Source organism: Rhinolophus sinicus, linkage group LG02, assembly GCF_036562045.2.
Source record: "Rhinolophus sinicus isolate RSC01 linkage group LG02, ASM3656204v1, whole genome shotgun sequence".
NCBI classification, from domain to species: Eukaryota; Metazoa; Chordata; class Mammalia; order Chiroptera; family Rhinolophidae; genus Rhinolophus; species Rhinolophus sinicus.
The window spans coordinates 179,591,050-179,605,191 of record NC_133752.1 but is presented as its reverse complement, the minus strand read 5'-3'; the positions used below and the strand labels follow the sequence as shown (position 1 = coordinate 179,605,191).

The 14,142-nt window shown below is 35.9% G+C and overlaps 1 protein-coding gene across 2 annotated transcripts in view; it reads right to left on the bottom strand.

Moving 5' to 3' along the window:
* Nucleotides 1-14,142, bottom strand: part of CFAP54 (cilia and flagella associated protein 54) — a 252,306-nt gene that overhangs the window by 175,371 nt on the left and 62,793 nt on the right. For both annotated transcript variants that reach the window (XM_019732067.2, XM_019732066.2), the window contains exons 20-21: nucleotides 4,562-4,738; nucleotides 159-251 (exon numbers count right to left, since the gene is read on the bottom strand). In XM_019732067.2, the coding sequence (XP_019587626.2) occupies nucleotides 159-251; nucleotides 4,562-4,738 (270 nt within the window). The remainder of the gene's footprint in view (nucleotides 1-158; nucleotides 252-4,561; nucleotides 4,739-14,142) is intronic.

The window sequence follows — 14,142 nt, the reverse complement described above, 5'->3', positions numbered from 1 at the left end:
ACTTTCATTTACTGTTGGTTTTTACTTATGACTCAAGTTAAAAGTAGAGAAATTCACTGAAATAATGACTTCATAAGAGAAAGAAAAACAATTATAATTAATGAGAATTTTGGTAAGATTTCCTGACATTTAAAGTTGTTGTTTTTAATTTGACATACCGCCTCTCCTGAGTTTGGGAGATGATTGTTGTTTAGTCTTACTTTTCCATAGCTCCCTTCTGCTTTGCAACCCAAAATGCAGTACCACGACACCTGCCGAGGAGAGAGAGATGAGTGTATCATCTGTAGTCTGTTTAAAAAGGCATTCAATTTCTTTTATCAGGATGTGGCAAAAGAAATACTTTTCTAAATAAAAATGTAACTATTCAAGTTTTGAAACATGATATTGAAGTTTACAAAAATACTTAGATTTAATCTTTTTTTAAAAAAAGACAAATATAGGGCTGGGATTACCAAGACTAAAATATTATTCATCTTTATTTTAGCTACCACTAACTGAGCAGTTCCAATGTGCTAAGTATTGTTAGGAAATTTACATATACTTTCTAATATTCACAATATCCCTATGAGATGAGATTACAATTGTCATTTGGCTTTACAGGAAATGGAGACTCAGACATGTTTAATAACTTGCCCAAGAACAGACAGTGTCGGGAAGTGACTCCAAAGATGACTTAATCGTGATGGAAAAGAAGATCAACACTGAAATGATTTTCACATTTTATTTAATAATATGTGAGAAAAAAGTAAGTGGAAAAAGAAGCAAGATACTAAATTGTAGTTTTTTTTTTAAATAAAATATAAAAATACATATGAAAAAGCCTGGAAGAAAATGTTCCTAAATAAGAATAGTGGTAGAATAGGTTTCCTCAAAAAAATTAAGAATAGAATTACCTACAACCCAGAAATCCCTCTCCTGAGTATCTACCCCAAAAGTCTGAAGACATTTATCCATAAAGATATATGTACCCCTATGTTCATTACAGCATTTACAGTAGTCAAGACATGGAAACATCAAAGTGTCCTTCGATAGATGATTGGATAAAAAAGATGTGGTACATATACATAACGGAATATTACTCAGCCATAAGAAAAGATGAAATACTGTCATTTGCGATGACAGGGATGGATCTTGAGATTATCCTACGAAGTGAAGTATGTGACACAGAAAAAGTCAAGAAATATATGACTTCACTCATATGTGAAATATAAAACTGAAGGCCACAAATGAATAAGACAAACAAAGAAACAAAAATGCATAGACACAGACAACAGTTTAGTGGTTATCAGAAGGTAAGGAGAGATGGGGCAGCGGGGGAAGGTAGAAGAGGGAAAAGGGGGACAGATATATGGTGATGGAAAGAGAACTGACTCTGGGTAGTGAACACACAATGCAATATATAGATGATGTTTTATATAAATGTATACTTGAAACCTATATAATTTTACTAGCCAATGTCACCCCAATAAACTTAACCAGAAAAACAGTGGTAGAGTTTGGATGATAAAAAGATTATCAAGGTGGCCGGTTAGCTCAGCTGGTTAGAGCGTGGTGCTGATAACACCAAGGTTGCTGGTTCGATCCCCCATGGGCTACTGTGAGCTGCGCCCTCCTTAAAAAAAAAATAATTAAATAAAAATAAAAATGCAACAAAAAAAAGATTATGGATAATTCTTTTCTCTAATTTATAAATTTTCTGAAACATAATATTCCTTTGATGATTCTTAAATCTAGTCATAAACCAAAAGCAAGATGCAAAGTCCACAGAAACAACCAAATTTAAATTTGATTGTGTAGACAATGATTGCCAAGATTGCAAAATAATAGAGACTCCTTATTGTGTGAACTATTCTCACCATAGAAACAAGGGAGCAAGTTGATACCTACGGAATAGCATTATTAGGAGTCATACTGTCCAGGGGTTAGAGATGGAGGGGCTGTCATCATTGTGTCATTCCCTTTTCCCCAGAGGCTCTACCTCACAACATCCCAACTCCTAAATTACAAGAGAAGCTAGAAAAAAAGGGGAAACATAATTGTCTACAAAAAGCAACTGCCTCTTACTGCCTAGCCTGCTGTTTCTTCCTCTAGGTCAACAGAAAAATCCTAATCATGTCTTGTCTGCACAGGTAATTCTCAACTCTGCCTATGCAGCAGAATCACTTTTTAAAATACAGTTTGCACAGAATCAAACATTTTTTTTAATTACATATATGCAAGGCCTGCTAACCACAATGAATAAGAATTTCTGGTGCAGGTGGCTGAACCTTTGTGTTTCCAAAGAAAATTTCACAGGTAATTAAGGAGCACTAGACAAAGGCAGGAGGACTCCAAGGACAGCGAGAGTATTAAAGAGACGTGGAAGCTGGAGGGGGTGGGGGGATCAGGTGAATACAGAAAAAAATTAGAAACTAACTTTCCTTGACCTCTCATGCAAAAGAAGCATCATTTTTCATATATACATATATATATATATATATATATATATATATATATATATATATATATGCAGAATTTTCATATATATATGTAGACATATATATATATATATATATATACACAAAAAAACTGTGTTTATGACTTAGACCATTATTGGTCTAAGTTAAGCTATATGTATCAACCAGAATTTGAAGGGTAAAATTCTCTCTAAAAGGCTTTTTACAAGCAAGTTTTATATTTTGTTCCACAGATGAAAACATCTTAGTTGGTGTAACTGTAAGAAGCAATGTGTCATTAGAATCCACATAAGAGTAATGGTACCATAAACAAATCATCATTAACTTTAGAACTAAAAGTTTATAAATAACATCAGCATTTTCAACGATTAAAACAGATTTTAATGAAACAAATACCTTAATAAGATTTGATTAAAAAAAAAAAATGAGAGAGAGAGAGAGAGATGGCTGAAGCCTCAAACCAGAAAACGTATTTAAAGCCATAGCACCATCTAGTGTTGATGAGTAGGTAATAGGCAATAATAGCTTCCTGGAACATATACCTCTACTGATGTATAATATACATACACTTCATATAATGTGCTAAGTGACAAGCCCTACAACTACAGGTCAAATGTGGGACTCATGTATTCCTATTTCTAAGCATTATAAAATAAAATAAATGAGTCACTAATTTTAAAAAATAAGATTCTGGTTAAATAAACCAAAACATTAGAAAAACAACAACAACAAAAAACTCTTGGTAAATCACCCAGTCTCAGTTCTGTACTAAATTTCCAAAATCAGTGACTCCCTATTTTTTAAACAGATCCCCAAAATCCAAAGTTAAACTTTAAAACTGCTAGCAATTGCAATAATGTATTTATTATAGCACAGTTACAGGTGTAAGATGAATGTTATTTCTGTTCCCCCAACTATAAGGCATTGTGAAGATGGTATTATTTCTCCCTGATGTCCACCTCCCATTAGTCTAAAGCTCCTCAAAGAATGGAACTGTGTTTTATTTGTGTTTATTTTGATACTTCAATTACCTCACACAGAGCTTGACAGATAATAGACACTCAGTAATGCTATGCTACAAAATGCTACAAAATTTATGAAACAAATCATTAAAGCATGTAATCACAGTCTATAACATCATTAATTGTTTTTAGCAAAGTTTACTACATATGTTTAATTCAAGATAGGGAGGAACATCAGTTACTATGCCAAGAAAATTATATGCTATGAGTATGTCATTTAATTTTCACAATAAACATATTTTACAAATGAAAGAACAAAAGCATAAAACACCTCATGAAGTATGTTTAGATTTCCCAAGGTCATACTACTCGTAAGGGGTGGAGCTAGAATTTTAACCCCGCATCTGTCTAACTTTAAAGCCCATATCCTTTCCACTCTACCAACTCAATGTAAGTTCAAGAGAACATCCTAAAGAGAATCAAAGATACAACTATTTTTTACACATCAAAGAACATCTTGTTGATTATCCAAAAGGCAAAGGTAAAATTTTAAATATGGATTAGGTGGAAACAAATGTTTGTGAGGAAACTAAATCTCAAGTTATAGTCACATTTAGGCTGAGTCCCAAGGCATCGGGGATGGGGAAAACACCTCATTCTTCGATACATACAAAAAAATTTATGACTTAATAATATGGCTGGAATTGTGATTTGTTTGTATTAAAAGAATCCCCACCTACTTGGAAGAACTTTGGAAAGAACCTCTAAATTCCCCATCCCAAATTTCCTCATTTCCATCATTGGCTCTGAGAGTAACTTCTAGCCTCTTCAAATGTCACACTAGAAGGTCAGTATATAACTATGTCATGGTGACAAAAACACTTAGCAATGCTTCTCTATTATTTTTCCTACTTGTCCACACTACATATTTGGGTATAGCAAGGCTATCTGGGGCATAAAGGGAAATAGCATAAAGGGGAAAAGACCATGAAGAAACTAAGTAGAGTTAAGACATCAGAATACCAATCCCAATGTTCAGTTCTTATTAATAAAATTAGTCAAGTCCTCAAAGTATCAATCGTTATAGCGATAAAAGTACTTATGTTGCTTTGTCTGAGGTAAAGATCATAATGGGCAACATACCTTAACATCTGAAATAAATGGAGCAGGTTTCAAGGTCACAGAACAATGAGTTCGAGACAGCAAAATAGGTGGAGGAGGGATTCTGCTTTTCTTTCTTTTTGAACTTTCCACATGTTTCTGATATGAATATAGAGTATGTTGTTCTACTTCGACCTTCTCAATTAAAGAATATGCTTCCTGTAATAAAGTGTTAAAATAGAAAAATACATTTCAAGAGCTTGAATTTCATTTATGTTTGTAGAATTCTAGTGATGTTAAACATTATCTTGCTGTATATAGTTCTTTAAGCCTCAGTAGTATACATACTTCAAGCACTGAATGATTTGACAGAAGTGAAAAAATAGCTACTAAATAAAGCTAAGTAAAAAATAGTTATTAGATAAGGCAATAATGTCATATTTATTTCTAATATTTTTATCTTTATCATATACTAATGAGTCATTTCATTTTCGAATCAAACTCTCTGAATATCTACCATCATAATTCATTGTCCTTAGAGAGTTCATAACACAATCATCTAAATTTATACTGATGAACTGTACACCTACTTTTAATGCAACTTGAAATGCGACTCTCAAGTAATGAGATTATTGGTATCTGTGGTTTATAAAATGAATATTATTAGATTTTCTTACTGTCAGCAAGAAGAAATAAAACAGATTTTAAATTTTATTATGTAAACCTGAAGGAAAGGCAATCACTATTTTAAAAGGTTACACAAAGTGATAATACATAGAACAAAAAAAACAGATCTAAATAATATTTCAAAGCAACATCAAATATATCAGCAATAACAATGCATGTAAATGAATTAAACACCTCTTTTAAATTAAATTAAAGGCAAAGACACTCTGAGTTCCAAAGCAAAAACCCATATAAAGATTAAAATTCAATGGGTAATAGAGAAGGAATTCCCTTTCAGGCAGTGTTGAGACAATTAGACATCCACCTGAAAAAGAATAAAGTTAGATCCTTACCTCACACCAAATACAAATATTAACTCAAAATGAATTGTAGATCCAAATGTGAGAGCTAAAATTAAAAAAAAATTCTTAAAAGAAAACATAGGAATAAATCTTCATGACCTTGGGTTAGGCAATGGTTTCTTAGATATGACACCAAAAGCACACCAACAAAAGGAAAAGCAGATAAACTGAACTTCATTAAAATTAAACACTTCAGATGATACCATCAAGAAAGTGAAAAGACAGTCGATGGAATGGGAGAGAATACTTGCAAATCTTATATCTGATAAGGAACTTGCATTCAGAATATAAGGAACTGTTATAAAGAATAATAAATGGAGCTGAGCCACTGGTGGATGGCCAGTTGGCTCAGTGGTTGGAGCGCAGTGCTCACAACACCAAGGTTGCTGGTTCAATTCCCACATGGTCCAGTGAGAAGCAATGGCTTGAGTTTGGAGCTCAGCCACCAGTGGGCAGACGGTTGGTCAGTGGTTAGAGCGTGAGCGCTTAACACCAAGGTCGCCAGTTCAAGTCACAGATGGGCCAGTGAGCTACGCCCTCCACAACCAGGTTGAAAACAACAACTTGACGTGGAGCTGCGCTGCGTCCCCCACAACTAGATTGAAAAAACAATGACTTGACATCCTGGAAAAACACACTGTTCCCCAATATTCCCCAATAGTAAAAATAATAATAATAAAAAGACAAATAACCCCAAATAACACAACAGAAAAATGGACAAAGGGTGTGAACAAACAATTAGTGCCAATTCTTCTCAAACTCTTCCAAAAAGGTAAAGAGAAGGGGCTATTTTCAAATTGATTTTTTGAGGTCAGCATTACCCTGATACCAAAGCCAAATGAGGATACTTCAAGAAAACTACAGACCAATATCCCTGATGAACATAGATGCAAAAATCCTTAACAAAATATTAGCAAACCAAATTCAACAGTATATTAAAAGGATCATATACCATGACCAAGGATTTATTCTTGGGACACAAGGATGGTTCAACATAAATGTGATTCAAATCAATAAATGTGATACACCAATTAACAAAATGAAAAATAAAAATAGTATGATCATTTCAATAGAGCCAAAAACAAATATGACAAAATTCAACACCCTTTTAGGATGAAAATCTCTCAACAAATTACATATAAATATACCTCAACATAATAAAGGCCATATATGACAGATCCACAGCTAACATAATACTCAATGGTGAAAGGCTGAAAGTGTTCCCTCTAAGATCAGGAACAAGACAAGGGTGCCCACTCTTGCCACTCCTATTCAACATGGTACCAGACATCTTAGCCAGAGCAATCAAAAAAGAAAAGAAAAAAAGAATTAAGTAACAATGAAGTTAAAATCAGAAAGAAAGAAGAAAAATTGGGGGATGGGGAGAGTTGGTCATCGATACAAACTTTCAGTTATAAGATGAATAAGTGCTGAAGAGCTAATGTACAGTATGGTGACGATAGTTAATAATACTGTATTGAATACTTGAAATTTGCTGAGAGTTCTTAAATATTCTCACCAGGAAAAAAAAAAAAACTGAGGTGATAAATGTGTTAATTAACCTGATTTTGGCAATCATTTCACAAGGTATACATATATCAAATAATCACATTGAACATTCTAAATATATTACAATTTTATTTGTCAGTAATACCTCGGTAAAGCTGGGGGTGGAGGAAAAGCTCAATAAACTTAGAAATATCTTTCTTTAACATGAGAATAAAATATTAATTTTAGCCAATAGACAATATCATGGCTAACAGCAAAGCACTAAAGAATTATCAATAAAATCCAGGAGGAGATGAACCCCACCATTTCTTTTTATTCTAGAAGTTCTAGCCAATTTAATAAATACAAGAAAAGAAATCCTGAAAATGAGAAGACAAAATGTCTGCCAAATTTCAAATGCATTTCACTCTGATACAAAAACCTGTGATGTTTCCCCTATAGAAGACATGCTGAGTTTGAAGCTTCCTTTGGAATTCTGGACTCAAGCTCAAAAGAAAAGGTAAGACTGGACATATGATCTGGGAGTCATATGCATCAGAGTGATATTTAAAGCTCAGTGAGTAAATCAGTTCCCTGGAGGAGTGTAGATTATAAAACTGTAGTATCATACATTTTTCCTAAAATAATGAAGGTTGGCCTAAATTCAAATCAGAATTAACTTCTCACTTTTATTTTTTATTGGAAATTGTTGACGTTAAGGTCTAAAATCATTAGTCGTGATTAAAATTTATTTAATAATAAATGTTCTTTTAAATCCACTTGTTCTATGCCAGGAGACCTTGAAAATTTTTCTGCATTTGTAGTTCAGGAATCTTAGCCATCTGCATAGGACAATCATTCCTTCATGTAAGAAGGGATGTATTACATTGTAGCCATGTTTCTAGAGCCTACCTTCCAGCGATCTTAGATGTTTAGACTCAAAAGCTAATTCATATATACATTGGCTCACTTTAACTGTTGAATCACTGAATAAATGAATCAATCGATCAATCAAGGAGATAGGATGGCATCTGTTATCTTCCATAGTCTCTACTTTTTCACTCATTCAACCAAACCAGAAAAAAAATGGAGAACATGGATGGAAAAAGCGTAAGGCCAGACATTGAAGGAGCTGTGAAAGGAGGAAATATCACCAGCCTTGGCTCCCTGAGAGGACACATGTGCCCACACAGCAGGCCTCCTATGAAAGGCAGCAGGGAACTTGATGAGGAGGCCAGAGCTGAACAAGGTAAATAGATTCGCCCAGATAACAGTGGGAAAATTTTGAGGGAAGAAATTCCTACTTGAACAGAAGGGCGATAAAAGCTATTATATTTTGAATATTAAATGTCAAAATGCCTTCATTTGCATCACAGTCTGTGGAGACTATATTTCAGGTTGCGTAAGCACAAGGAAATCAGCCTAAGGAAAATTATGCAACACAAGGGAAGGGGACCAATGCCTTGAAAGTTTGGAGACATTTTCCTCCTCTGGGTTGTATTTGGAGCCTTAAAATACACCAGCAGCACTGGCTCACTGGCCCTAATTATCGCAGACTTCCTTTGACCCTCACCTCAACTGACTAGCCAAGTGCCCTGCACTTTCTACATTTATTCCCAAAGTTTGTCTCAGCAGTGCTTGTTCCGGTGAACCAGCTAGACTCTAGCATCTTCTGGCTTGACATCAGCAGCTTCGCTCTACATATTCATGAACCCAATTGAGATTTTTTTAAACTTCCAGCTTTTTGCCATGGGCGATCATACACAGCTATTTCTCAAACCTGGCTGGTCATCAGTATCATCTATGGAGTTTATTTAAAAATTAAGATAGTCCGTCCTCACTCTAAACCCACTTAATAAAAATCCACAGGAGCGCAGCTTCAATATCTGTATTATTAACAAATGCCAAGGATAATTCTGAAGTACAGCCAGGCCTGGGAATCACTGATTTAGATGAGTAAATCAACCTCCGATCCTTTCTCCCAGCCTCTAGGCTCTTCAGCCTTCAGTTATCTAGCTTGTCAGTGGCTACTGAAATACCGTGTTTCCCCGAAAATAAGACCTAACCAGACCATCAGCTCTAATGCGCCTTTTGGAGCAAAAATATATCATATTGTATTATATTATATTATATTATATTATATTATATTATATTATATTAGACCCGGTCTTATATTATATCAAATAAGACTGGGTATAATATAATATGATATATCGGGTCTTATATTAATTTTTGCTCCAAAAGACGCTTTAGAGCTGATGGTCCGACTAGGTCTTATTTTCAGGTAAACACAGTACTTGTTACTGGGCAAAAGGCTCCACAGCCCTTTTTATTCTGATTACAAATATATTTTCCAGGTTTATCTCAATCTCTACTCTTTTTTTCCCTCCCATCGCTACCACCCTATCCAACCTACCCTCTACAACCATAAAAGAAAAAGTGTCACTCATTCACTCATTCCCTGATAATGCTATATTCTTTTCTTTCTTTTTTTTAAGATTTTATTGGGGAAGGGGAACAGGACTTTATTGGGGAACAGTGTGTACTTCCAGGACTTTTTTCCAAGTCAAGTTGTTGTCCTTTCAATCTTAGTTGTGGAGGGCACAGCTAAGCTCCAGGTCCAGTTGCCGTTGCTAGTTGCAGGGGGCACAGCCCACCATCCCTTGCGGGAGTTGAACTGGCAACCTTGTGGTTGAGAGGACACGCTCTAACCAACTGAGCCATCCAGGAGCTCAGCAGCAGCTCAGCTGAAGCAGCTCAGCTGTGTGCAATCTTAGTTGCAGGAGGCAGAGCCCACCATCCCTTGCAGGACTCGAGGAGTTGAACTGGCAACCCTGTAGCTGAGAGCCCACTGGCCCATGTGGGAATCAAACCAGCAGCCTTCAGAGTTAGGAGCATGGAGCTCCAACCACCTGAGCCACCCGGCCGGCCCATGCTATATTCTTTTGTGCCTCTTTGCCCATGCAATTCCTCTTCCTGGAGGGTCTTACATCCTTTTCTGTACTTCAAGACCCACTCAAACATCACTTCCTCTGACTTCTTCCAAGTTAAGTCCCATGCGTTCCCTTCATTTCAGGTACGTGTTCCCTTCATTTCATACAATCTTTATGTTAGCAAATATTATGTAATATGGTATCTATGTACATGACTTTCCACACTCTCTAAATAATGAGTGTCTTGGTGGCAAGGACAGTGTTTTATTTATCTCTTTAGGTGTTTTGAATGAAAGACATATGAAATTATGACAGGAGGATGATCTCTACTATAATGCATTTTAAGAAAGCATGTTTAAAATGTTCTGACTGGGTCTTAATTAATTTTACCTTTATACACCCTCATTTAAATCCCAGGCCTGATTTGAAATTGGTTAATAAAGGTATCAGTTCTAAGCGAAAGGAAACAGAAGAAAAGTCTAAAACAAAGTTCTTGATTTAGGTAAATTCTATAATAGAAATCAAGGTAAACCTTAATGCTCGTTAGAAGTTAAAATCCTAATTTAGTGAGCCAAATCAGTGGGCTGCTAAGATTCCATTTATAAGAAAGTGACTAGGGGTTTTTTTAAGGGGGTTTCTGAGATAGAAAGGAGGAAATAGCATCAGAAAAGAAATCTCAAAAAAAAACAAGAAAGAAAAATTCCCATGACACTGGCTCTGCTCAGTTGTGAAAGAGAAAGTGCTATCAAAGTGGACATGAATATTGCCTATAACAGCAACACTCTAAAACACCACAGTATTGTGACTACAAAATCTAGACGACCATTCCCTAAGCAGAGGTCAGGAAGAACAGGATTTTCCATGACTTATCAGATAACGGCAATGACTATCTGCTCACTTCTTCCCCTGCTAGCATCATGCCTGGTGAATCAGAAGGGCTCATTAACCTTGAAAGAAGGAAAGAGCCTTTACCTATCACAGGGAAAGAGTCAGCCATGGAATCTCAATGGAGAGAGGCGCCAACACCAATTCCCACGGGAACTTAAGCTCTGAGTGTTTTTTCAGTGGTGGTTTGTGCTGCAATGTGCCCCAAAACAATAGTACTGAAGCCCAAAATACTATTGTCTGAATGTAAATCTCTCTGTTTATAGTTTCCATTACAGAACTTGAGACCTGCCTCTTTTCAGAAGTTACTCAAGGCTTATGAGGCCAGATTGACGTTAAATACATATGATGCTGATGGCTTAAAACCCACAGTGCAGCAAAACACTTATGGAAAGCTATAATGAAACCTTAAAGGGCATGATTAAGACATACGAAAACAACTACCATAAAACGTCAATGGTGAAGTGCCATATTTACTACTTGTCTGCAATGATAAAGTGCCATAGTTACCACTAGATCTCCCGGGGTTAAATTCTGGGTTCTCAACACTATTATGCACATTTCAAAAGGAGATGAAAAGTAGATTTAGTCATATCAAAGAACCCTGGGAAGGAATGTTGCTGAGAATAAATATACAATTTATAAGATCAATATAGGAGCTAAGACAGAAGAAATGTGTAGTTTCATAGAGAAAAATATACCTTATGCACCAAAAAATAGTTCTGATATGACAAAACAGAATGTTCCAGAGTGCTTAAGGTGGAAAATAAAATAGTACTAATAATAATATTAATGGTTAACATTCATTGACTGCTTACTCTGTGCCAAACACTTTGCAATTTTTATGCATCATTTCATTTAGTTTTCATAAGAACTCCCATTTTACAGATGAAGAAATGAAAATTTAAGAGAGCATAAGTAACATGATTTAGGTTGTACAGCTAGTCAGAGGCAGAACCAAAACTCTAATCCAAGACTCTTATACTCCTAAGCACTATGCTATATTGTCTTAATACAAAGACAAGTTAAAAGAAGCATGGAAAGGCAACCTGAGGGGAAAAAAAAAAACTGAAATGATTAAATCTTCTCTCAGTAATTTGACGCCTGGAGGTCCAAACATGACCTCATGGAAGGGGTCAGAATCAGAAGGGTTTGCTCTTTATGAGGAAGACTTCAGCATGGAGCAATTAAAAAGAGCTGAGAAGGGGCGGCTGGTTAGCTCAGTTGGTTATAGCGTGAGCTCTTAACAAGGTTGCCAGTTCAATTCCCACATGGCATGGTGGGCTGCACCCCTGCAACTAAGATTGAAAACGGTGACTGGACTTGGAGCTGAGTTGCACCCTCCACAACTAGATTAAAGGACAACAACTTGACCTGGAGCTGATGGGTCCTGGGAAAACACTCTGTTACCCAATTTAATTAAAAAAATAATAATAAAAATAAGAGCTGAGAAGATCTCTGGAAAAATAAAAATTGTTCACATATATTGTTCCCCAAAACAGTAAATAGAATTGATTTGACTAAAATGTTATAAAACAGGAAAAATAATTACACTCAGTAATCCAATTATTACTAAAATAGTTAATATTACAGTGGTGTTTAGGGGACAGCAAGATATGAATGCAGGAAATATTAAAGGCAGGAATTAGAACTTCTAGTGGCCTGGGCTTCTTCATTAGTTCTGGTTTCAAAAAAAAACAGTAAGTTTTGTTTAGGTTCTAACAAATAATATTAGGAGAAAACTAGATGCATCCGTTGGGGTTCTTTGCAACAGAAGCAACAGGAAAACTAGACTTGGACCAAAGCAAGTCCAGCATCCACAGAACACAACTGTCATGGTCTGATCAGGATACAGGCATTAGGATGAATACACGCCAACTACTTTTAGTCTTGTTATCCCTCTGCTCAAGATTCAGATTCCAAAAAGGGAGCAACCCATTGGCCCCGTGGGCTTCACTAGTCCTCCTCACAGCCAGCAGAAAAGAAAGTCTCTGAAAAGTCCCACCTCAGTGCATCTACTGGGGAAGAAGAGATTCGTCAAATGGTGATGTTTGGAAGGGGGAATGGCTGCTGAACAAAAACAACAGTCTACAACCCTGCCTGGTAACACTTAGCATGTGGATGTAGGATTAGTCCTGCCCCTTCCCAGTGAGAAATCCCACCTGCAGTGATGCTGAATGTTCGGCGGCCTGGGGGGCTCAAGTTTACTAAGAGCAATCAATGATTGTAAGCCACATGGTTATTGCTCTCTTTGGTCAGAAGTAGGAGACCATGGACATCTTAGATGGTTCTAGGTGCGATGCATTAAAATAAATCTGAGGTCCAATGTGTACAAAGCCAACATGGATGTCCAGAATTCAACTAACCAAGACAGGAAAACAGGAAAAATAAATCACCATAATCAAGAATAAAGCCAGTCATCTCGTTTGGAAAGCTAACAATTTGTTATGAAAAGTTTGTCCCTCATTCATGGCAACAAGTTGGTCCACCTTTAATTGATTTGTAATGAAACAGACACCTGATGAGATTATCCAGCTCCATAATGTCAGGAAACTTTTGAAAAACAAAAACAGGCTATGAATTATTTAAGAGTTCTAAAAAGACCCAGGCTTTTCAAACATTTTTATGGTATCAGGTGACATATCAGTTACCCATTTGGGGATAATTTTATTACAAGATTGTGATAATGTAAAACATTCCATAATATGCCCCAGTACAAAATGATTGCCAAGGGAAAGAAATTTGTCTTCTTTAAGGAAAGAAAGTTTGGCAATTATTTGAGCCATAATATCGTTGTTTACAAGAGTACCCTGAGGACTGATCATTAAGCCTTAACGCTTGGATAAAAAACTACCACTGAGGAGCGGAGGTGGCTGTAGAAAATTTCAGGACTTCTAAACAAATATTCACCATCTGCTAGTTGGTGAAAATTCTTAAGGCGTTCCCCTCATAAAAAGTAGGGTCTTGAAACCACCCCATGAGTTTATCCTCAGAGGACATTACTTTTATAATTTTTCTTAGGTTAAAATAGTTTCACTTAAGAAATAGAAGGAAAAGATGTACAAGGAGAACATGAAAACTTCACACTTCCTCCATCTCCAGTATGTTCCCCAGGCTCAGTGGTAGGAAGATGGAGACTTAATTGGAATAAGTATATGGTGACAGTATAAAAATAAGATTGAGTCATAATAAAACAAAAGAGAAAACCCCAGAGGTTTTACTCTCTGCAGGCTGAGAGGCCACAAGATTAGTCCTGAGAGAAACAGTTCTAAAAGAAAGATAAGCTTCA